Consider the following 26415-nt stretch of genomic DNA (forward strand, 5'->3'; position numbering starts at 1 on the left):
GATATGTTAATTAGCTTGATTGTGATCATTTCACAGTGTATACATATATCACGTTGTATACCTTAAATGTACACAATTTTTATTTGTCAATTATACCTCAGTCAAGCTGAAAAAGAAGGGCATGGACATTTAAGAGGCTTGTTTCCTTCACAATGTGTTGACAGGCTGATCTCTCAAAATTTATTTCTTTGAAAAAGAAAGCCAGGAACTATCTGAAGACTGTGAGCAAGTCATGTTACTGCAGCTGGAAGCACAGTCATCCCCATGAGGGCCAGTATCATGAGGAGAGGAGGTCGTGTTGGTTCACTGCCTAGGCAGGCAAGACCTTCAAGGAACAATCTCCCTGATGCAGCAGGAAGTGGCCCTGGTGGCAAGTGGTGGCTCTAGTCCAGCTTGAGGCCCAACCAAATTAATCCCACCCAACCACCTTGCATTTACAAAAACCTCCTCTATTTGGATGATAGGTCAAAACTCTAAGACCCTGGGCCTGTTTTCTTCTGAAGAATTCCATACACGTGAAGCAGCTGCCTCCTTTTATCTCAAACACTGCCAGACAAGTTAAGCACTCCACTGAGATCTAGCTGTGGACGGCTATCTTCTACACTGGGAAAACCAAATAAGATGCTCCACATCCTTTGTTGTGTCCAAGGCTCTGGAACATCATCTGTATATGTATGTGAACTCGGTGTTCGTGTACCCCTACATAACTGACTCCTGAATCCCAGGGAAACAGGGCAAGATCAACTATAAGAATCAAGAAATAATAGCATTACATCATGGTGTGAGTAAGATAAAGCAAGGGAGAGCGGAGAGGGCTCAGAGTTGGAACATTTGAGACCTGATTTAATCATTCTGCATTCACCACCTGTGAGATCTTATACAAGTTACTACCCTTTCTGTTTTCTATCTTTCCGTTTGCAGAACAGCAATCATGATTTTTATCTGGCGGGACTGTTATAAGGATGACATAAGATAATGCACATAAAATATCTAGCACAGTGATTGTCTCATAGTGAGTGTCCCATAAATGACAACTATTATTGTGATTTGGACTGAGGGCCGAGATACTTTCTCTTCCACAGAAACAGCAGAAGATATCAACAGATTGAAGGAATAATCATGCTATCTGGCTGAACAGCCAGTTGACTCTTGGTCCAGGAGTCAGAAGACAAAGGTGGTATCTGGTTTAGGTACAATCAAATACATGACCAATACCAGCAGTGGTATCTCCACAGCATAAAGGCCACAAAGTAGGTGCCAGACACCACCACTAAAAGAGTCTGTTCCTAGATCTGGCCCTTTCTTAAGAGGTAATTTTAATATTGTTTTTCTGGAACAGTGGGATATATTGATGATTTTCTACTTTTAAGTTCCGTGAGGGAGGGACCATATCTTACTCATGTACCTGATACAGTGCCTGGCCCAAGCAGGGGTTCAATAAGTAATTTTTAAGTGAATTAAAATAGTGAACTTAACCCTGTTTTCCAGGGCAGAGTAATAGGAAATAGCACCCTTGCTATAAATAATGCCAACGCAATATTCCTTCCAGCATTTTCATAATATGTATAGTTAGCCAAATACTGCCAAATACTATTAGTCAAGTATTGTCAGAGCCTCTGGCGTGATCCTCACTGTACAGAAATGACAAGAAGAACAAAATCCAAACTATCTCAAGATTATTTTTCCTGAATAGACTAGGTTTGTTTTTAATCTTTCCACAGCCCATGTTCACATCTGTGGCTTCCCTTTTATGGGCTCTGGGGCTATAAATCTAAAAGAAGACAGATAAGGTAGGCACCTTGTTAAACAAAATCCCCACCAAAATGACAAACATTCAAACAGGAGTGGCCCGCCTTTATCTCGTCACCACCCAGTTTTGACGGAGTCTGTTTCCTTTTACAAAGGGTTTGCTGTCTGAGAAGTGAAGATTTTACCCAGGAGACCAAAAGTCACTCCCCAGCTACGTATTTCCCAAAGGAGTTGTACTCCCTGTTCCGGAGTGCGGCTGCTGAGCTAACTCTGGGTTGCTATAAAATGCCCTGATTTTTATCTATGGTTGGACAGATTGGGTTTTTTGCTAACCTCAGTCCGTCTCCCTGGAAATGCGGGTATGTATCCATATGCTGACTCATTCTGGGTGCAGAGAGCACAGAATCCCCTACAGAGGGTGGAGACTGCAAAGGCTGAAACTTCAGATGAAGAGAAGCGGGGAAGGGAGAGGGAAGGAGAAAACAACAACCCAGAGGACTGTTCTGGATTGATTATTTACAGACAGTTGGCCAGCAGCCTGATAAGGGATGGATCCTGGCTGGCAACTATTACCATGGTGCTTCCTTTAGGTCTTTTACTTTAAGATAAGGGAGATTTGACATGTTTATTAAGCAATTTGGTTGCCCTGGAAGTTGGGCATGTACCTGTGGTGATAACTGAATAGCAATTACTCCTGTTTGTTACAAGCCTTAGCTTCTGTTTGCTGAAATGTTGGATTTGGTTACATTTTTGTAGGTATGAGATACTTTGAAAGGGACCGTACTTAGTAAATTTACATATATAAAACTTGCCTCTCATTGGGAAGGTTCACAATATAACTTTGCAGGATTTCTCTGCAGGGGATAATTTCTACTGTAGACATCAAGACATGATACACATTCTGAAGATTCTGAAGATGACTGATTCAATGGATGAGGGTAACTGATTTAATGGAAACTGCAGAGGAAATTTAAGAAAACTGTAGGAGAACCAGATAGGATTCTGACCAGCACACTGGGGTTGATCAAAACAATGTGGGCCAGCAACATTTGTGATTTTAGGCAGACCCAACCCAAAGTGGGTCACTTTCACAGCATTAGAAACACCAATTAATATGAGTCACCTTTTCAAGTGATGGATCTGTTCCCTGTCACCTTCTTACAGCTAACAAAGATTTATTTTTACTACTATTATAGTGTTCTAGTTCATTCTTTTAAAAAATTACCATAATATTTGATACATATCAAAGAATACTTGTAACACACACTTAAGTTCTGTAACACAGTGAAAAAACAGAACATGTGTGAACCTACACTCCTCTCAGAACAAAGGCATAACCCATAGGCTGAAGCCACCTGTGTGCTCCCTCTCTCCATTCAATCTCCCTGCCTCTCTTGCCAGAGGGAACTACTATCCTATTTGTCACTCCTTTGTTTTTTAAAAACATGGTTTAATGCACATTTCTGTATCCCTAAATAATACATCGTCTGGTTCTGCTCGTTTTTGAGCATTTTATATAAAAATTCTATCATATTGTATGTTTCCTGTGACTTACTTTTTTCAGTCAACATTAGGTTTCTAAGATTTCATCTTTAGTGTCTGTAGATAGAGTTTTATCATTTTCACAACTGTATAATATTTCATTGGGTGAGTTTAATACTATTTATTTATCCATTCCCCCATCAGCAAATATTTGGGGTTTTTTTCTAGTTTTTACCACAACTAACAATACCACCATGACTCTTCTTGAACATGTGCTCCTCAAACACTTTTCCTCCTGGGCATAGCCAAACAAATTTCTCAGCCTTCTGCAGTGAGGTGGAGACAAATGACTGAATTCTGACCAATGGACTGTGGATGGGAGGGATAAATGCCACTTCTAGACTTGACCCCTACAACTCCTGAGCTGCTGGCCTGAGGCAGAAGACGCAGTGGAGGATGCTGAGGCCAGAGGGGATAGTAGAGTCACTAGACAGAAGAAGCCAGGTCCTAGAATGCCTGCGTGAAGCAGAGCCTTCTCCCCACCCCCTAATAACCACCACTCAACTGATAGCACAAAAAATAAACCTTCACTGTGTTAGCCACAGAGATTGGGATTGCTTGCTACAACTGTTGGGCCTTCCTGACTAATACAACCTCCACTTCAAAATACATTAGAGTGTGTGTGTGTATAAGATGGGGTCAGGGCTGGGCTGGGGCAGGGAGGGAAGGCGGGAGGTGTAGCTATAAAATGGCACCAGGGATCCTTGTGGTGATGGAGATGTTCTGCATCTTGACCTTGTCCATGTCAATATCCTGGTTGTTGATACTGTACTATAGTTGTTCACAATGTTACCACTGGAGGAAACTGGGCAAAGGGTACACAGGGTCTCTCTGATTATCTTTCACACTTACATGTGACTACACAATTATCTCAAAATAAAAAGTTTTTAAGAACCATAAAAGACTGCATGGTAAATATGGAGAAGCATTAAGAAAACAATGGAAGGCAGCTTCTCCCTTGTTTCTGGAAAACAGAAAAGTAAAGTGGCATTAGTTGCAGAGGATGGCCCTCAGACCCAGATGTGTGACTCAGTGCAAACCCTCTATTCTTTACTCTCTCACTTTAAATAAAGCACAATACCTGCCCTACCAACTTCATGGGGTTTTAGGAGATTCAAATTAAATGAGATGATAAATGGGAAAGTACTCTGAAATATTGCAAAGTCTTATACTGGATATTGAAAAGACATTTCTAATAACAACTTGGGAATGACAGAAGCATAATGTAAACCCCACCTAAATTTACATGAGCTGGAAAACTGCACGTTCTGAACCTTTGTGTAAACTCAGCAACCAAGACTGAAGGGAAGTTAGGAATTGTACATTCATGGTAACAAGACATCAAAAATACCTGCTCCAGGTACAGACAGGGTGTCTAATATGCTACTTTTCATGTAAGAAAGAAGAAAATTAAGAATATATATTGTATTTGTTTATTCACATAAAGAAACTCTGCAAGGCTGAATTAAAAAAACTAATAAAAGCAACAAGAAGAGGAATAGGGTGGATTGAGTAGGGTTGAGGGTGAGACTTTTCATAGCGTGTTTTTTTTTTTAGCTAGGCGAATATATTGCCTATTCAAACAATAAGATAAAAAAATTTTAAAGGAACACTCTTAGGGAGGGTCCCTGTATTTTGTGCGGGTGTGTGAGCGACAGTTACCTGCCTTAGTTGCACGAGTATGAAGTTAGCTGACTGTTATCACTGAGGGGTATGTGTGTGCGTGTGCACGTGTGAAAGAACAAGCCTGCACATGCCAGAGAATTTTGGCCAAGCCCTACTCCCTTCCTGTTCCTCCCAAACTCGAAACAGCCAGGAGTCATGGAAGGGGAATCACTGCAGCACCTACCTCTGCTTTTCAATTTTCTGCCCCTTAGCTGACTTTGTTTAAGAACACCAATAGATATAATTATATTATTACCTTATATGGGGACACTGAGGCTGACCTAACTCACTTAACAGGACAAAATGGGATCAGAAATAGAAGCTGAGGTCTTTAGTCCCATTTCTACACTATAATCACTAGTCAGTATCTCTTTGGATCATATGTGGCTTAAAAAACTAATGTTCTCAGGGTACCAAAGTTAAATCTGGGTTGTTTCAAAGGATTTCTAGTTGTTAAAAGAGTCAAATATAAAAAGCTGAAATCAAGAAGCAATTCCTTCTGATTGTGTTGGTTTTCTGTAGCCCCATGATCTCTGGAATAATGAAAACAATGAATGATGTTGGAGTAAACTGTCTTTGAACATTAGAGTGTATAGTCTCTTTTTGTTTACTCTCTGTGGAGTCCACTGAGCCTGCAATCTTGGGCTGTTCACCTCCCAGAAGAATGGGTCTTTTGAAGTATTCTGTCCTCTTGGTTAGAGGCCAACTGAGCATGTTTTCATCTTCTTGTAAATACAGTGTTCAAGCCCTGTCCCATCAAAATGGGTTCTACCTTCTCATTGACTGATTGTGGTGGAACAGTTTGAACTGAGGGTTTTGGCCCACTCCATTCTTCCAACATAAAAAAAGGCTAAGCCATTTGGAGATGCTTTGTTGAGACCACAATTCATTTCTGAGGTCTCAATCAAACAAGAACTTAAGGATAAACTTTGCAAATTCTTTTAATTTGTCTGACATAGGAGACAGTTTACAATATATACGAGGTTTCCAAGCTACAGCCAAATGAAAAATAAGAAATATTAGCATAGCCAAATAGAGTAAAAAAAAAAAGACAGTGTTCATTGGCAAAAGCCTCAGAGAATCTGACTACGTTAGACTGTGAGTTCCTTTGGAAAAGGAACATGTCCCATTCAGCCCCATATCTTTAGTATTCAGTATGGTGCCTGGCACAAAGAATATGGTTAAATGTTCATGGAATTAAATTCAGCTGTCACCTGGGAGTACATAAAAAGGCAAACCCCATTTCTACAAATGTTCAGGCCCATAAAGCTAAATAAGACTCCATGTCTAACCTGAAAGACTAACTGGAAAAATGCATGGAACTAAATTTGTATCTTTATTGGGAAACAGACTGAGTGGAGACAATGGTTTAGGTCAAAGATTGCTGGGTGGTTGGCATTTAAAATGTGAATGTAATTGATAGTTCCCTGGCCTCAATAACACTGATAGATTCCTTTTTGCAATTATCTTCACTACGCCCACCTGTATACAAAGTTTGCTGATACTAGCAGGTACTATGGTTTCCCTGGAGACAGGGAACCCTTAATCCACCTTTTCAACACTTGGGAAAGTTCATAAGACTCACGGTACAAAGAGACAGATTCACGGTTGGGAGCATCAGAAGTAAGACTGGGGAACCCTGTAGGACCTCATTTGCGGAAAGGAACTAGGAGTTAGGATCCTTACCCATCACATATACTGGGTTTAGGATTCTCCTGGTCATACACATATCTAGGGTTTTCTAATTGTTATAGAAGAGGCAGTATCATGTTGTACTGTGCTCCCCAACATCTTTCAAATCATGGCATGTACTCAGAAAATGGCATGATTTTATGGCACACTGGGGAAATCTGTGAGGCTAGCAGAGGCCGCTGACCATGGGGCCCAGCTTCCCCAAGGACTGAAGCGATCAGTAGCCTATCCCCAACCTAGCAGTGTGCCCCAGCACACGGATCGAGAAGCTTTAGTGAACTGTTGGGAATAAGAGTTCTGGAATCAAAAGGTCTTAGTTCAAATGCTGTTTCCTTCAGCTACTAGCTATGAGACTTCTGGCAAGTTACTTATTTCTAGGCACTTTTGTTTCCTCTACTGCAAAATGGGGATAAGCAGCCACCTTATAGAATTATATGGAATTACAAATGCAAAGTATGTAGCACAGTACTCTGCACAGAATGAGCGTTCAATAAATGATATTATTTACATATAACAACGGCATTATTATTATTATTACCTATCACCAGAGGTCACTTCTTATCATCTCAGTAACCTCTGATAGAGAATGGATCAGATAGAAAAAAAATACCCGGCTGACTGAAACTGCAGAAAGGTTGCCAATAAGATGCCTGCCTACAAATGAATTATGTTTTTTTATGTGTTCATTTTTTAATTGTGGTAAAATATACATAACATAAAACTTACCATTTTAACCATTTTGGATATCTAGGTTAAGCTGGTGAGAGACTCCACCACACGCTTGTTCTGTGTGAACATTCCCTCATTGATTCTTCACCTGTACATCCAGTGGCTCATAAGACTCAACATATCCCAAATTGGGCTCAACATTTCCAAATCTGCTCCTCCTAAACAATTGCTGCTTCAAATGATGGCATCATCAGCTATCTAGATGCCTAAGGAAGAAACCTGGGAATCATCCTAATTCTTCTCAGTCCTTCACCTACTTGGGATCAATCACTAAGTTTTGCCAGCTGGTCAGTGGCCATGCTGTGGCAGTGGCCCACATACAAAATACAGAAAGATTTGCAATGGATGTTAGCTCAGGGCGAACAAGCAAAAAGAGGAGGATTGGCAACGCACGTTAGGTTGGGGCGAATCTTCCTCAGGAAAAAAAAAGGAAAAAGATTTGAACAGGCATTCACAAAATAACTTACTTGGCAAATAAGCACATGAAAAGATGCTCAACATCACTAGTCATTAGGGAATAGTAAATTAAAACCACAATAAGATACTAGTATATATCCTATAATGGCTGAAATTTTTTAAAAAGACTGATAATAGCAAGTGTTAAAGATGACATGGAAGAACTGGAATTCTCATACACTGTTAGTGAGAATATAACAAGTTTACAGCCCTTTGGAAAACAGTATGGCAGTATATTACCGAGTTAAACATGCATTCACCATATGACCCAGTACTCTGACTCCTAGGTTTTTACCCAAGAGAAATAAAACATTATGTCTGCACAAAGACTTGTCTTGAATTATGTTCATAGGAGGATTATTCTTAACAGCAAGAAACTGGAAACAAACAAAATGTCCATCACTTGGTAAATGGATAAACAATGGAATGGAAAAATGGAATACTATTCAGCAATAAACAAGAATGAAATACTGCCAAATTCAACAACATGGATGGATCTAAAAAACATTATGCTATGTGAAAGAAATCAAATACAAACGACTATATACTCTGATACAATTTTTATGAAATTCTATACATTCTATAACAGAATAAACTATAGTAACAGAAAATGGTCAGTGGCTACGTGTGGCTGGAGGTCAAGGGAGGGCATCAACTGCAAAAGCACCCAAGAAACTTTTTTTATTCTCCCCAAAACCCCAGTACATAGTTGTATATTCTAGTTGTAAGTCCTTTTAGTTCTTCCATGTGAGCTGCCACCACAGCATGGCTACTGACAGACGAGTGGTGTGGTTCTGTGCCTGGGAACCAAACCTGGTCTGCTGGAGCGGAGTGCGCTGAACTTTAACCACTAGGCCATCAGGGCTGGCTCACAAGAAACCTCTTAGAGTGATGAAAATGTTCTATGTCTTGATTGTGGTGCTGGTTTTATGACTGTGTTTAGTTGTCAAAATTCATTAAAGTATTCACTTAAAATAGGTGAATTTTACTATATGTAAATTATACCTCAAAAAAGATGGGAAAAAATATGCCCCATGGACTTATGCAAGTTGAACTTGTGAAATTAGGAAATATGCAAATAGAAAAGCCATTAAACCTTAAATCTGAGCATTATTTTCCTATGCTGCACATTACTCAGTTCTTCAGGCTAGTATTAAGATATCAGCAGTACAATACTGACCACACACTGTTGTAGGAATGTCTAGGAACCTCGTCTAGGAATCTTAGAACCGAGCCATTCAAACATGAGGAAAACAGTTAATGGATTCAAGAAACCCGGTTTCTAGTCTTATTCTTCCCCTAACATCATTCATGGCCTCGGGCCAGGGACTCAGCCACATCCCACCTCTGTAATACAGGGAGTTTTCAGAGATTCTCAATCTGAGGTCCATGCACCTCCCTTCACCTCCTCCCCCTCCACAATGGTCCTTGGATAAAATTCAGGGCATCTGGGAGCTTGCACAGGAAAAATATGTATCTTTATATTCACTACCTTTAACTGAAATTTAGCATTTCCTCCAACTATGAATGTAGGCAACAATCTGTAGCACTATAAGCAGCATCTTGACTTTGTTACCAATAGAAATCACAGATATTTTTCTATCATATTGCAGGTGTTGTTCACACTTAAAATATTCTTTACGCTCATCACTATTTCAAAATTACAGTGGTTATTAGATTTGCCACTGGCTATTGTTATTTAAGATGTTATCAAAGAAGCTCTTCTATCTCTGTATCATAATTTATTCAAGATTTTATAATAGTATTTTAATATAATTGGCTTCCTTTGTAGTACTATATCTTTTATTTTATGCATTTTAAAACACTGTTCAGGGCGGGCCCCGGGGCTTAGCGGTTAAGTGCGCGCGCTCCGCTGCTGGCAGCCCAGGTTTGGATACCGGGCGCGCACCGACACACCGCTTCTCCCGCCATGCTGAGGCCGCGTCCCACATACAGCAACTAGAAGGATGTGCAACTATGACATACAACTATCTACTGGGGCTGTGGGGGAAAAAAAAAAAATAAATAAATAAATAAAACACTGTTCAAGGAATGGATCCATAGAGTTCACCAAAGGAATCTTTGGCACAAAAACCATTAAAAACCCCTGGGCTGGATGACCTCTAACCATTTACACTAGTGCTAAGAATTCTATTCAAAACTGGCATACAGACTGGATGGCTCAACTTCTAAATCAGATAATTAAAAGCACTTTGAAACTAAGGTGATATACACATGTAAGCTGTCTTCTATAGAAGTGATGTGAAGTGATGTTTTAAACAATTTCACTCCGTATTTTCTTAACTAAATTATGGGGAAGGAAAATGGGTGGTAATATCCATTATTTGGGTCCATATCTCTTCTTTTCTAAAGAAAGATTTTCAAGATTCATGGGTTATGACTTGTTTGGATCCTGACTTGAACAAACCAAGTGCAAAAAAAACATGTTTGAGAGAAACAGGGAAATTTGAACACAGACTGGGTATTAGATGATATTAAAGAATTAGATCTATTAATGTTATTTGGATTCTTTTTTTAAAAAAAATATATTATCTATTAGAGATACACACTAAAGCATTTATAGGTGAAATGATGTTTCACATTTGCTTCAAAATATTCCAGAAAAAAAAATTAAAAATTAGGAGGGAAGAATCGATGAAACAAGGTAGACAAAATGCCAATATGAGTGATGGGCACATGGGGGTTCATGATATTTTTCTCTCTACTTTTATGTTTGTTTGAAATTTTTATAATAAAAAAAAGTGTTTTTTTTAAAAAAGATGCATAGGCCATCAGGATAGATCCAGCCCACAGAAATGTTTGGAGCGTGCTCTGCTTAAAAAAAAAAAAAAATCAAAATCATGTAAAGGAGCATGCAGTTTGCCACAGTTCCTGCACCTCCCTCTTGTCTTAGAACCGGGGCCGCTCTCACATCGACACTGCCTATTTTGCTCAAGTGGTATTTGACCTTGTAGGTTTGCATGAGGGACTTTGTGTAATGAACCATTTTAACTGACCACATTCACTATGTCTAAATGGGTTAAATCTAGTTTTTGATAATTAGTAGCTAGTTAATTCTTTAATTAAGCCACTTAGTTTTGCTCTTTCTATGGCTACAGAGTGAAACCTTACTCGAGTCAGTATATTTGTTCCACTGGGCAGGGGATAACAGCTGGACAACCTGTCACCACTACTGAGGCACGACATCAGCTTCATGCCTTGCTGCCTTCAGATCAGTAATGTCTTTGGTGAGATGTCCATCACGTTCCTGAAAGATGAGAGAGTCTACACATATTTCCAACTAGTGCATGGTTGATTCCTGGGGCTTACTGTGAAGCTCCAAAGGCTTTCAACATTCATCACATACTTGGGGATATTGCCAACCAATTATCTGAAACAGTATAGTAATGCACTTTAGCACATGGGCCCTGGAATCAGTTCCTGGATTTAAATCCTAGCTCTGTCACAGTGAATATATTTACTCCTGCTGTGCCACAGTTTTGTCATTTGTAAAATGGGGCGCTACTAGGAATTACCCTCAGAAGGATGGTGTGAGGATTAAAGAACATAATATATGCAAAGTACTGAGAACATTTTCTGTAGTATGGTATATACTCAATACCTGTTAACTGTTATTACTATAACTATTATTTTCAACGACAGCAAAAGCTTTACACCAAAATAATGCCCATGTTTCAACAATGTCCATAATACTTTAAAATTAATTCTAAGAAAAGGTTATACTGAACTAGATCAAGACTACAAAAGTTACTCTTTGTAAACAGCTTCCTTTCTTTCACTGAGTTAGATGTCTTCTTGGGTTACGATTTGTTAATTTCAAAGCAGCTGCATCCGTTTTTTAAGCTAAAATCACTGAAAGAGTTTTCATGACCTTTCTTTGATCAGATCAACTCACTTTAGCAATTACTTTAATCCAATAATTACAACTGAAAAGAATCATATAGCATATATAGGAGGGTACAGGGAAAAAACTCACTGCATGGTATTGTGCATCTGATTTACAATATCCTTCCTCACAAGAAGTCCTTTAATATCATTAAAAAGGTGTCACATAAATCCAAGGTATTAGAATGAAGAGAATATTCCCAACGAAGATTAATGAAACAAATTCTCAAGTGAGTGCCAGAAATTACAAGACTTTCTGGAAGTAGACTCTAAAGACAAACAGTTTTCAATTTGAATCAAAATAGTGACAGTGGTTGACAAAGGACTAGAGCCATTTGAGTTGTAAACTGTGAACAGGGTGTGCTTGTGTGTGTAATCAAAAGATGAAAACCGCTTTGCCTAGCAGAGCTAACCACTTTCAAGGAAGTCCAGGATAAAAATTAACCAAAATCTTTGAAGTATCTAAAGGACCCAATAGTTCTCATAATCAAAGCAAAAAGGCATTTAGAAAGTAAATCTTTTATCTTTTTCTATATTCTTTTATCATTTTGAACAATATAGAGAACTGGTTGGTTTCACTTTTTGTTCATAATCAATTTTAGTTCCTGTTGCTTTGATAGTTATTACTATCAGAAATGATAAAATTGAACCACAAATCTTTATATATGCCTGATCTGAGGTAAACATATTAATTCTAAGATAATATTACACTTTTTATAGATTTGGTTTAAAATGAATTCTAATACTAATACATAACATCGTGGTTCCTTATCCTAATCATTTTACCGATTCTGATTTGCTCTTCAAATCTATTTATTTCTATAAAAATGTGATTTATATCCAAAAAATAAGCAAGTTTTGAGAAACCTCACAGTTGTGGTTTTACTGAATTATCTAGTAGCCATCTTGTTTGTTGCTGCTAAATAGTCTACAAGACATTGTTTCTGTGGCAAAGAGATGAGCTCACACCACTCTGCTCAGGAACTGAGTGGCGGCTACGACGACAGCTTTGCCTTTGAGTGGTAACCGACAGTGCTACATCAATGCAAATTATTTCCTCGGTTATACTAGCAATCATATGGCCTGACAAAATCAGAGCTTGGAAGGGGCATTTGTAGCAATAAACAGAAGCCTCTGATTTTTACTTAAAATTTCAAAAGCTGTCCTGATTTCTAACTTATTGGCCTTGATTACAGGCCTACGAGGAAAGGATTATTTAAATGACTAGCAGAATCAGTCTGCAGTTGTCAATTTCCTCTAGCTTAAAAAAAAAAAGTCTTAGAAATTGAGCTCTCTTGAAAAATAAAACACCTGTTTTCTGGACTTAATATAAGTTTAAAACTAATGAATGGATAAATGAATGAAAAGATCGATAAAGACAAATACCAAAAGAAGAATATTAAGAAATCTGTGTGAAATTTAATTATTTAAAATGAAGAAAGAAATCAGAGTAAGAAACTCATCATCCTTTAGACCAAATAAACCCTACCACCTCCCTCCGCATCCACTATAACAACTCTGAAATGGAAGAACAGAACAAACAAAGTCCTGGAAAGATACACTGGAAATAGCGGACAGAGTGAAATACAAAGAGAATTTTTTTGTCTTTTATTCTTTTAATTTCTTTTGAAAATATAAGATTGGTTATAGCAATAATAGAAGAAGCTATACTGTTGTGTTTACATTATAACATATATAGATATAATATATATAATAATGGCACAAAGGAGGGGGAGGAAAAGGAGCAATGTTGTTATATTTTACCAGAATTAAGTCACTGTTAATCTGCAGTAGATTGCTTAAAAAATCTACAGAGGAATTAAAATAGTACACTAAAAACACTTGTTTAACACAAAATAAGGCAATGAAAGAGGAACAAAAAAGGAATAAGACAAATAGAAAAATATCAAAATGGCAGACCCAAATCCAACCATACTAATAATTACATTAAATGTCAATGAATTAAACTCTCTAATAAAACAGCAGAGATTGTTAAAATGTATGCAAAAGCAAAACTTAACCATATGCCATCTACAAGAGACATACTTTAGATTTAAAGACCAAAAACAAAAAAAAAGGCTGAAAGCAGCAGGCTGGAAGAAGATATACCAAGCTCACGTTAAACATTAGAAAGCTGGGATGAGTGTATTAACATCAGATAAAATAGACTTTAAGACAAGAAATATCACTAGAGACAAAAAGAGACATTCCATAATGATAAAAGGGTCAACATATCAGGAAGATACAACAATTATGAATGTATATGTACCTATAACAAAATCAATAGAACTGAAAGGAGAAAGAGCCTTTCCTGCACAGCTACAGGTTAGCAGAGGCTACATTCCTCTACCAAAGGCCCTCCCCAGCTCCTGTGAGGAAACCTTTTCTTACAGCTATAGCTCTTTTTAGCTTCTGGTAACCATGCTCTCCTCTTGCCCATGCAGGCCTAGGGGAGGTAATGACTCCCTGCTACCGCTAACCATCCATTTTGATTTTCTTTAACTCTGTCCACACTGTTGAATACAGTCCTTCTATTGAATTCTCCCCAAGTTACCTGTGTGATGTGCTGTTTCCTGATAAGACTTGACCTAGATAAAATCTAAACTCCTTGCCTTGGTTTGACAGAGACTAGTAGTTGCTTAGTAACCATCCATTCTCTCTTTCTCACTCAAGTTAAAAGAACTCCAATTTTAAGTTGGGCATTCACTGCCCCAGCCCCAGCCTGCCCTAGCTCATATGTTGAGGCCATATGAACTAAGTTGTGGAAGAATGAGATTTAATTGGAAGTGGTGCATAAGATACCCTGGAAGCTTTAGTAAATAGGAATTATTATACCCCTCCATCTTTTTTTCTATTCTGTTGTATGGATTGTGGATGTGATGGCTGGAGCTCAAACAGTTTTCTTGGACTGTGAGCAAGAAAGCCACACCCGAGGGATGGTTGAGTATAAAGCTGGAAGGAACCTGGGTACTATGTGACCTTTGGATCTGTCATTCCAGCTCTGGACTGCCTACCTTTGGACTTCCTATAATGAGAGAGAAATAAACTTCTATCTTGTTTAAACCATTGTTTTTCAAATGTTTATTACTACTTAATCATAACTGATACAAATGGCCTATGAGGCACTAGGTGATCTGGCCCTGACTTTCTTTCTAACCTCATCTTATATGACTCTCTCCTTGCTAAGTGTGCTCCAGCCACACTGGCTCATGCAAAGCTCTTTGCTGCCTTTTGCAGCTCTTTGCACAAGCTGACTTCTTTCTCTGGAATCTCCACCCTTGACTTTCTGAATGGCTGCTCATTAAGGTCTCAGCTGCAATGTCACCTCCTACGAGAAGACTTCCATGATCATCCTAACAACAGGTCCCCTCTTAGTCTTCTTCATAGCCATCTACTTTGTTCCATTATGGTATTTGAAATTTGAAATTTATATATTTGTTAGTTTACTTCTTTAATGTCTGTCTCTCTTATTAGATTCCATTAGGGAGAGTCTCTCTCTCTATATATATGTATACATATATCTCTCTCTTATATATATAACATATGAAGTGCTCTCTTGGTCATATGTCACTTTGTGCCTTGCATATAGTAGGCAAGTTCACAAAATATTTGTTTTTAAAAATGCTTACTATTGTACTTCACCTTTACCTGCTCTCTTTTCTCATCAACTAGACCAGGGGTTGGCAAACTTTTTTGTAAAGGGTGAAAGAGTAAATATTTTAGGCTTTACCATCTCTGTTGTCTATTCTTTTTTTTTTCCTAATAACCTTTTAAAAACATAAAAACCATTTTTAGCTCAAGGGCCACATGAAAAGAAGCTGAGGGTGGGATTTGGTCCATAGGCTATAATTTGCCAACGCTTATGCTAGACTGTAAGTGTCATAAGGTCAAGCTTCAGTTATTTACTCATATCCCCTGGGACCTAGCATAGTACTGATCATTTAGTAGGTTCTCAGGAAACTCAGAACTCAGTTGAATTGGATTAAACTGATTGGGTTAGGGGTAGAGAACAGAAAAAATGAAATGGAACAGCCAAAGTGGTCAGATTTGGTCTAATAGGTATTTTGCCAGGGAGATATGGCCTATGGTCCAGGCTGGATGACTCAAAGGGTCATTTACCAAGAATTTATAGGTAAGTGGAAAAGACAGCTTCTCGTACAATCACAGATTCTCTCCCTGCCTTGGAAGTCACAGATCTCAAAACCTTCTGCTTCCAAGCAGCAACCCTGTTACCTTAGGCAGCTGCCTCCTCTTAGGTCTACTCACAGTGCAGCTGACTGGAGGCCATGGAAAAGAGCTGATGTTTCCCCTAGTGGTTGTTCTTGTTCTGTGCTACTGTGCCTTGCTATCTGGTTCTCTTGTCACCCAGCACTCTGAAAAGCTGCTGGCTTAAACATCTACCTCCAGAGGTAAAAACAGCTTGGCAAATATGGAATTACCTCACAACCACTACAAACAATTTTTAGATGATGGTCAGAAAACAAAACAGTTTCTGGATGGGAACAAGTCCCTGATCCTGCTGTGGTTCCTAGTCTTGTGATACGTTGATAACGGATGAAGGAAGGAAGGAAAGATGGAATAAATGGATGAAAAAACTCCATGGCCACAGTCCCCACTCCTGCAACGGCCAGAATGCCAGGAAGTTGCAGTGTCTCCTGAGAGATCCCAGAATACGTACAATGTTTCCCCTAAGGCATTCCTGCTTCTGCATGCTCTGGCAAAGTCTGAGGTCAGAGCTGTCTGCCTCAAGAGAGGAGTGTTTCTCTCTTCTAGCATCCAAAATGCTTAGAATTATTACCAGCATCCGCCCTATGGACAGTTGTCTTCCTGGGCCTTGGCAGAACAGAGAGGGGGGAGGGCAGGGATGTTATTGGTGTCTTGCCAGGTCATCAATCTCCATGGAGCAGTGGAGCCAGCCACAGAAGCCTGGCTCCATCTCTAGGCACTTCCTTCTTCCCTTTTCATGTTCTTGAGATCTCAGAATAATTCACAGCAATGTTCTATTCATTAAGTCTCTGCCACCCCACATTCATCTCCCCATCTTCATGGAAACAAAAAAGGGAACAAGAGGTCCCATAGGTGTTATAACCAAACAAGCAGATGCTTCTAAAGGAAGGTAAGTGTCAGATGCTTAACTGCATGACTGAATAAAACATATTATCTAACCAAGCTTCACTCTGAGGTAGCAAGTCCTATATTTTAGATATAAGAAAGAAGCAAAAGAGTGGAAATAATTTATTTAAAGACAGTCCGCTCCCTTGATTCATTGATGAGGTCTTATCTGCCAAAGAGCCAAGAGTGTAGGTAGCGACACTAAGAGACAAGGAGCAAATAGCCTGGGGAGGAAAGGAATAATAGCCTGAGGAAATACTTTGGAAAAAGTAAATTAAATGAATCCCAAGGTCCCTGGCAGCTGTTCTAATGAGTGCCTGGGGGTTCTATGTTTCTGAAGAAGGTATTCAAAACTAAGTGAAAATATGACTTTGGACTTAATTTTGCATGTCTGACTTGGAAAAGCTAAGCAAGGAAGGTGGAGAAGGAAGCTGAAAGAAATACTGGATATACGGTACCATGGAGAAAATATTCTTTGGAGAATAAACTTTGGAGAAGAAACTAGTTGAAGCATTCATCTAATTCAATGTTTGCAATTGTCCTTCTGTGTGTCCTTTCTTCTGTGTCCGTCTCCCACAGCCACTCTGAGAGGGCTCTGACTATTGCCACCACCACTCAAGGCAGGGGACAGGCCCCTCTTGCTGAGCTGGGCTGAACCACACTAATCCCCCAGGCAGCTGTCCACAGTCATGAGAGACAAATCGAGGATGCAGTCAGGATCTGGGGCTGGGTTACCAGGCCAGAAACAGAACCACTAGCATCAAGATCATGGGGCAAAGTGGATGTGGCAAATAGGAAGTGAGATCTCACAAAGGAATTAGACTCAGAATGGAAAACCAGAACAGCGACACATAAGGTCAGAATCAAAAGTGGAGGCTGGAAGTGCCAGTAGGGCTAGGGAAGATGGTGAGCAAAAAGGAGATTGCCAGGAGACCTTGACTGTGAGGTTGCCTCTTCCATCTGGCCCCGTACTATAGGTTAAGCTCCATATGCCGACATCTCCACAGGACTTAACAACCAGATCCCCAGTGTACATATGAGGAAACTACAGCAGAGGGAGGCTTGTCCTAGTGACTTGAACAAGGGCACGTAATTAGTTGGAGGCAGACCCAAGATTAAAAATTTTACCTCTCCAATTCTCTGTTTATCTTTGCACATAATTAATACAAAGAGATATGCTTCCATTTTCAGATGCATTTGAAAGGATGGTCGCAATGAATGACTAGCTATAGAGTAGAGTTCAACACAAAGCACTGCACGACAAGATGGTTTTCACTGGGAAACACCTAAAGGACAGGGAGAACCAACTCCTTAAAAGCATAGGTAACTCTCAGTCATCTCTGTGTGGATTATACCATGGTAAGGTTTTAATTAGAAGCTTTCTTCCCTCTGCCTCTATAGACATTTTTGGGTTTCTTCCTTTACCATCTGTTGGTGTGAAATCAGATAAGACAAACGAATTTAAGAACTATTTTAGCCTAAGCAAGTCACAACCAAGAAGTTCAATCTGCTAGGGAAGAAAAATTCCCCCAAATCAATATCTTTACACTATCTGATGGCTTGGCTAAATAGGGCCAAAGCTTTTCTTCCTGAAATAGTTTATTAAGGTCTAGGGTAGTTCTATCTACTGAGTGAAGTCAACCTAAACCCACTGCTTTTCTGTAACTCGACTTGGGAGAGCTGGAACTTCTTTACCTTTGGTTTGAAGACTGGCATTTTATATACCAAATGACTAAAGAATAAAGGTCTTGGTTGATTTGCAACTTGAACCTGGCACTGTGGGTCACTGGTTCTTATACAACAAAGAAATAAACAAAACAGACTGTAAATTATCCATCAAGAGAAAGCTGGACCAAAGTTTACTGACTGACTGATTAATGTAACACAACAAACACTTAAATATGCCTACTATGTGGAAGAAAACTGAAAAGTGATGCTGGGAATACATAAAAACATTGTCTCACCTTCAAGATATACATTATATATTATCAAAGTTGTAGTTTTTTCACTTAATAAGGATGATACCCAAATGATCAAAGCAAGTATGTTTTGAGTAATCCTGAAAGTTCTGAGATCTCATACTGGAAAGATGCTTTGAAACAGCAATCTGCCTAGGTTAGGGTTTCTTAAATTCAGCTATTGACATTTTGCACTTAATTTTTTTGTTGTGGGGGGCTGCCCTGTGCATTGTAGGATGTTTAACAATATCCCTGAGCTCTATCCACTAAATGCCAGTAGCAACAACAACCTCCCCGACGCCCCCCTGCCCAATCACGACAATCAAAAATGTCTCCAGACATTGCCAAACGTCTGCTGAGGGGCAAATGACACCTGGTTGAGAACCACTGGTCTAGAGATAGTTTCTCTTTAAGACCACGCAGTAAATATACATAAGTAAAAGGAATCAAGTCAGGACACTAATGGGTCTCATACTCAGTATTATACGTGGTTTAGTACATTTTCAAATGTATGCTGACGTGCTAATAACAAAAGTATACTCACTGTGTACAAGAAAACAAAAATCTTTCCACATCAGCAGCAGAGTGAGTTTTGTAAAGCCTTCTGCATCATACTCCACGACACCTCTAGATAATAAAAACATACACACACAAACAAAAAACCCTCATAAAAATAAGGTATAAAAGAGATGGAACCAAGTAAAGAATATATTCAGAAAGTCAGGGTTAATGAATCCAAGATGCATTTAAGGTAAGTGAATGTTACTCCGGGAAGGACGTGGAATTTGGAATGACAGCATCAAGGTTTAAGTTACAGCTTTGGCATTTACTATCTATTACGACCTCAGGCAAATCACTTAACCTTTGGAGCCTCAGTTTCCTCGTCTGTAAAACAAATATAATAATATTTTCAAACTTCATTACTGGGTTGTGAAAAACAAATAAGATAAACCATAAAACACTATGTAAATGTTAGTTACTTGTTATGAGTAAAAGGACAAATTAAGAAATCAGGTCAGCAATGACACTACTGTCTGTATAGTGATTGTTAAGTCTCACTTTCACTTAGGCACTAAATAGTAATGAGCAATGACAATATTACTAAGTTTAGGATTATACATCATTTTCTTCTGAAGTACTTGGAATCCTTTCACTTGTGTCCCCCGTCTCCTCAGTGGGCTCAAGACAAAGTAGCCACATTAGCTGGGTGGACGCTGGATTCAGAGGGGAGATGCACACCTCATGCGTCAAGGGAGAACAGCTCCTCACCGCTGAAGGGCCTGGGCAGAATTCTGGTCAACTCACCTCCCCCATTTCCCTCAAGAGCTGAGTGCTTTGGGGATGTCACCATAATGTGACAATACTAACTACACACTGCGGACAGGAATAATGTTCTCTCTCATTCATACACAGAGGCATTTGCTGTCCTTAAAGATACCTTCTCCCTAGCTGAGTCACGGCAATTAGACCGTTAGTACTGGGAGGATGGCCTCCCAGCTTAAGTAGGAAGGAACAGTTGCACCCATTATAAAGGTAAAGGAACTAAGACACTGAAGGCTGGGTGATTTGCTTAGACTGTCGGTATATCATTCAGATCTTCTGACTTAAGTTAACAATTTTATTCACCAGTTTATATTTCTTTTCATGATTTATAATTAAGTCAATATGTTACAATACTGATATCTAAACTTTTTAGATCCTGCATCCCACAAGCAAAAACAACCACAGAAGCTTTTTCATTATGCGTATAGTACAGGAATATAGTACTCGTATATAATTTAGTAGTTGTATACAAGTATTACAGTCATGTGCCGCCTAACGACGTTTCAGTCAAAGACAGACCGTGTATATGATGGTCATTCCATAAGATTAGTACCATATAGCGTAGGTGTGTAGTAGGCTGTACCATCTAGGTTTGTGTAAGTACACTCTGTGATGTTTGCACTATGACAAAATTGCCTAACGACGCATTTCTCAGAACGTATCCCCGTCGTTAAGAGTTGCATGACTTTACTATATTACTGTATTATATGCATAATAAAACATACACAAAAAAGTACACTAAAAAATAATGAGATTTAAAAACAAATGTAAATGCAATTTTCACATTTTTCTTGTATGCCAATGAAGCGAGGTGAAGCACACACCCCTGGGGTGTGTGTACCCTACTTTGGAGGTCATTGTGCTAGCCTCTTCATTTCCAATTATATACACTAAAGATCATCTTACTCAAAAATTAGAAGACTAATGGTGTCATTTATTAACCACCGTTTGTATCATAAGTACTTTCTCAAAATGTTCATAAATAAAGCTGAAAAAAAATCTTAAGTATTAAAGACTTCTATGAGAGGTGGTCATACTGGTTAGATATTGACACTTCTATTTGGGAGGCATGAAAAATTCCCCTATGGATAACAAAAAAATTTCTTGAAATTGTTTTGAGGAGTCAGAAATTTTGCTTATAATTATCTATAGTTTGTAAAATTATATCCCAGGGAATGGCCAACCTTATTTTTAATTTCATCTACTCCTTCCTATTCCCACTTTCCTTTTGTCCTAATTTCTAAATTTACTTATTTAGAATTTTAATTTTGTGTTGCTGTATGCATATTTATATATTTATAAGCTTTTTCTGGAATAAGATGGGATACAACCAGACTACTAAACCCCTTAGTGCTTAGTCCCTCCAAATGGGACAAAGAAGACTGTAAGGGAAATGCATTCCCTCTCCAACTGAGCTAAGCCTGGAATAGAAGCTTGATAATGCCTCTGACATCATTTAAAGAAATAGAGCTGCAGAGCTGTACAGCCACTGGCAGCCTGAAGGAAGAGGCAAACGCCTAGGGACAGCAGCAGGAGAGGCCGTCCTGTCACTGCAGTTACACACTTCCTTTTCCCTCTCGGGGCCTTCTTCCAACTCCCGATTACAAGCGTGCGTCATCGCTTTGGTGTCTAAGCTAGATTTCCTTCCCAAATCTGTGTGGCACTGTCAGGAGTGGGATTCCAGTCAGGAGAACTGAGTCCCAAACTGGGTTCGGGACTCAGAACCCTGGCTGTATCTCTTCTAGGTGTGTGACTTCCATGAGGTTACTGAACTTCTCAAAGTTTCAGGGCTTTCTTCAGTACAATGAGTCAATAATGCCCGCCTGGTTCACCCTAGGACTACAGTGAGACGATGGAGGTGAAAGTGCTGTGCGGACTGTAAAGAGCTCTATAACAAGCAGGGATTGTTACTGCTGTGTTTAGGGCTACTTGTGCTGCTGCTCCAGGGAAGATATCTGATTCTCTTATTTGCTAAAGAATCCTTAAAAAAATGTTTTCCTGGGAGCTTTAGTGTAAGCAACATACCAAAAAGAATCAAAATGGCATTGAAAAGGTATCTATGTAAGAACTAAGTGTTATTTTCTTAATCAAGCCCTCATATTAGGGTCATCAGGAAGTGAGGGCATTGTTGATACATGGTTTAAGCAAAGAAGAACTTACGTGCCAAAGTGACTGAGGAAAGCAGCAATATACTCCCTTCTTTTGTGATATCCTTGAATCACATACTGCACCTGGAATAGGAACCCAAAGCCGAAAAGTGGAGTAGGAAATTTTTAAATGCTTTATTATGAAAAATTTCAAAGATTCAGAGATGTAGAAAGAATATAAAATGAACAACCATATTCCCCCCACAACTGTGAATATTTTGCCTATTTGCTTCATCCAGCCCTCTACCTACCTATCAACCTATCAATCAATCTTGCTGAAAACATTTCAAAGGAAATTAGAGACATCATGACAGTTTGCCCCTAAATACCTCAGCATGCATCTCCAAAAAACAAGGCATTTTCCTACATAATCACAACACCATTATCATACCCCACAAAGTTAGCGATCATTCTCTGAATTTATCTAGTACCCTGCCCATGTTCAAAATTTCCCAGTTGTACCCAAAACATTTTTTGAAAAAACAAGGTATAATCAAGGATCAGGCATTTAATCTAGAAAGTCTTTTACTCTAGAATAATAGTACCTCTTGGGTGTTTGTACACGTGTCTACGCGTGTGTGCCTGCACACACATAACATGATCTTGACTTTTCAAAGAGATTGGGCTGGTTGCTTAGAGACTGTTCTGCATTCTAGATTCTCCGGGTGTTTCCTTCCTTTTCCTCTACCCTCTGTATTTCCTATAAATTGAAAGTTAGAGCTAAAGGTGTGATTAAATTCAGGTTACAGATTTTTGGCAAGAAAACTTCATAGGCGATACTGGGTTTGATGGTTGGCTAAGGTGATGAGAGCAGACCACTCCACTGTAAAGAGATGTTTCCCCTTTGCCATAGAGAGTAATCCATGGGTGTACCTCTTAAAGCATGTGAAAATCTAGTTCTCCGTCAACCTTTCCCTAATGGTTTTAGTATCTGTTGGAGATCCTTGTCTGAATCAATTATTTCATTAGGGTCTGAAAAATGGTGATTTTTGAATGCTATCATTCCTTCTGCATTTATCAGCTGGAATTTTCTGTAAAGAAGAGCTTCCTCTCATCAAATGGGGCTATTAGGTTATCCTGAACTACAACTCCTATTGAAAAGGCATGATAATGCTTAATTCTTTCTTTTCAAATTCCTAATATTGAGAACAAGGAGTGTTACAGGAGGAGATTTTATTTAGCCTTTTTATATTTCCTTGTTATCATGAAATGACAGTTTCTATTAAAAAAAAAAACCTGTGAACTCATTAAGCTAGGTATCTGAAAGTTAGTCATTTACCCACCAGCTTCTAACACAAAAATACGTTTCTTATAATGTCCTCATAATGGCTGAAAGAAACAGTAGGAGAAAGAGACCCCCCAAATTGTTTATATTGGCTGTAGCCACAATGAGTTTCCATGGCTAACAAAAGCTTGAGATAAAGTGCTTGAAATAACCTTGACACAATTGGTACTGATAGCCATGTTGTACCCTTTAAAAGTAAAACAATTCTATTTATATAATAGGGGTTTAAGTCGATTTATAAAAACAGTGCTTACTTTGCAGGCTTAATGCAGGATCAGAAATGTTATTTTGGGAAAAGAAAAACAGATGATAAGTTTGCTTAAGTGGTTTTGTTTAAAAAGGGGATGAAAACAGTTCTGTATACTTGATTTTAAAAACAGAAAACCATTTTAACAGAAACCCACAACAAAACTGGCTATAAAGATAGATTCCAATGTAATTATGGAAATTCATTTGAAGAGATTGTTTCTAAAAGCAGCCCATACTGTCCTCGTTTGTAGCAAGCAGAAGAAGATCAATTTTAAAAGACAAGTAAAATTAATGAAAGGGAACCAGATAAGAAAAACTGATTCTTGTATTTCTGGGAAAACGGTATTATAATTTTCTGAGGAAAATGTATGACTAGAAATTAATCTCAATTGGAGAGCTTTAAAAAGGCTTTTCTTCTCAGTTCTAGAAGACCAAATTTGCATTTTTCTCTAAAATACTGGGAGACAGATTTGAAGGCAGTACCAAGTTCCACAATGTAAATAAGAATTATTTCCTCCGACCAGTTTTGTAGGAGGGCAGAGGCTGGGGGAATTTGGTCCAATGAGAAGCAACCAATCCCCGAGAGTTAAATGCCCCAGAATCTGTGCCAAGCCCACAGACTGCAAAATTGCCAGATTTTAGTTTCTCTGACATTTAAAAAACAATACTGAAGCCTTTGAAATACTATTGTACTTTTAAAATATTTTTTATATAGAGATGAGCTACCTTTTGAATGGAAGAGTCCAAAGATTTATTTTCCAAGTCAATGTGAATAAGTCAATAGGAGCTAAGAAAACAGCACTTTGGGAATTAAGCAAACTGAGTCAGCCCATATGGGAAAAGAAAGAAAGTCAGTATTGCTTGCGGATTAATATCTCCAGTTTTTAGCTAAATACACTGGCTGGACATTAACAAGTATATTATTATACTTTTTAGAAATATCTGACAACAACCATTAATGTAAACTCAGCTACTTGCCAATGTAATGGCTCATTAACGCAGCTAAGAGAAAGCTTTAGATAATCTGATGTGCCTGGTTATGAGACCAGCTGACCTGGAAATCTTGCCCCTAGGAGTAGGACTCTGGCAAACTGCTCTTAGACATGACAGGGAGAATCAAGAACAGACTATTAAAAAGTGAGGTGCAGAAAAAGATGAAGGCAGCTCTATAGAATTACCCTGATATTAACTAGTGGGAAACACACACACACACACACACACACACACACACACACACACGCATGCTCACGCTCACCAGATAATTTTGAACTCCTGAACAAAGGAGTTCAAAAATTTAAAACCATAAGAAGGTGCAAGATCTAGCAAAAACTTAGGATATAAAGGAAATTCAAGAAAGAGGAAATATACATTTAAAAGATGAAGATAAGACTAGAAGAGGAGATCAGAATCCTTAGGAAAGGAAGAAGGAGGGCAAAGAACAAGAGAAGTGATGAATTGCAATTCGAAGTAGGAAAGGCTGCTGTGGATGGAGGTTGAAACTAAGAAGATGGGCACAGAGCATGGTGCCTGCACGACGATGCTGGGTAGGTGCTGTACTGGAGGAAGGAGCCTCACAAGGTGGGGGAGTCAGGGGGCTTGCTTTTACCTTGTTGGTGAGCAGGTGGCATACTTGAGGAACATAATCAATGAGACATCCTCCTCCTGGGAAAGCTGGGATATGAAGAGCTGAGGAGCCTCCAAGTGCACTGAAAGGACAAGAGCACAATGAACACTTCTCTTAGGGCTCAAGCAACTTAAGAAGTGATACCCCAAGTAGACTTGGCTTCTCTTATCAAAGTCTGCCCACCAATTGCCTGAATTGATGGTGATGGAAATATGGGCTTCATTTTATGATTACATTTCTATATTTTAATCCATTTTAAAATCAGCATGTTCATGTCACACATGACTAACAACTAATGATTAATAACAACTAATGATGCTATCACACAACATACAAATTAGCAAATTTTGACTGGCATGGGTAAATGTCTTACCAACATTAATGGGTTGTACCTATTGTTGAAAGACTTTTATACTCCTCATTATGCCCAATTCACTGCTGGGCAAAGTCAAGCCATTCATTAAACACCTTAACTGAACTAAACTGAATTGATATAACATTGTAACGGTGTACTGAAGGGACCAGTTTTCAGCTAACCAGCTTTGTTATCTCCTTGGGCTTTAGTTTGCTCATTCTTAGTGTGAGGCAGGTGGTCTAGGGCAGGGGTTGCAAACTCCATGGTCTACCCAGCCCAGGCAGGTGATGTAAACGAGTGGAGAGAACTGAGAGGGGACTCTAATGAAGTGGATATTTTGTGCACAGTGGGAACAGCTCTCCACTGCTCAGCTCCAGATGATCTCTGACATGCAGGCATGCAAGCCTGGACTTACGGGATCCTAATTTTTCAAGTGAAGCCAGAAATCTAGATTATTTGATCTCTCAATTTTTAAATGGTGGCAACTAATTAAACATTTTCTGAAATACTGTGCTACCTGGTCCCATCTTTACGGGCCAATACCGGTAGGAAGTCCGCAACTAGTCCAAGTAAACAATGATATTCAATTCATCTAAACAAGAAGGTACGGTCAAAAATCATCG

The 26415-nt window shown here is 38.9% G+C and overlaps 1 protein-coding gene across 2 annotated transcripts in view; it reads right to left on the reverse strand.

Annotated features, from left to right (window-relative positions):
* The window catches only part of BABAM2 (BRISC and BRCA1 A complex member 2), a 454600-nt gene that overhangs the window by 73985 nt on the left and 354200 nt on the right, over positions 1-26415 (reverse strand). For both annotated transcript variants that reach the window (XM_058551529.1, XM_058551530.1), the window contains exons 8-10: positions 25420-25519; positions 22293-22363; positions 19354-19436 (exon numbers count right to left, since the gene is read on the reverse strand). In XM_058551529.1, coding sequence (XP_058407512.1) covers positions 19354-19436; positions 22293-22363; positions 25420-25519 — 254 coding nt within the window. The remainder of the gene's footprint in view (positions 1-19353; positions 19437-22292; positions 22364-25419; positions 25520-26415) is intronic.

This window comes from Diceros bicornis, chromosome 12 (genome assembly GCF_020826845.1).
Source record: "Diceros bicornis minor isolate mBicDic1 chromosome 12, mDicBic1.mat.cur, whole genome shotgun sequence".
NCBI lineage: Eukaryota > Metazoa > Chordata > Mammalia > Perissodactyla > Rhinocerotidae > Diceros > Diceros bicornis.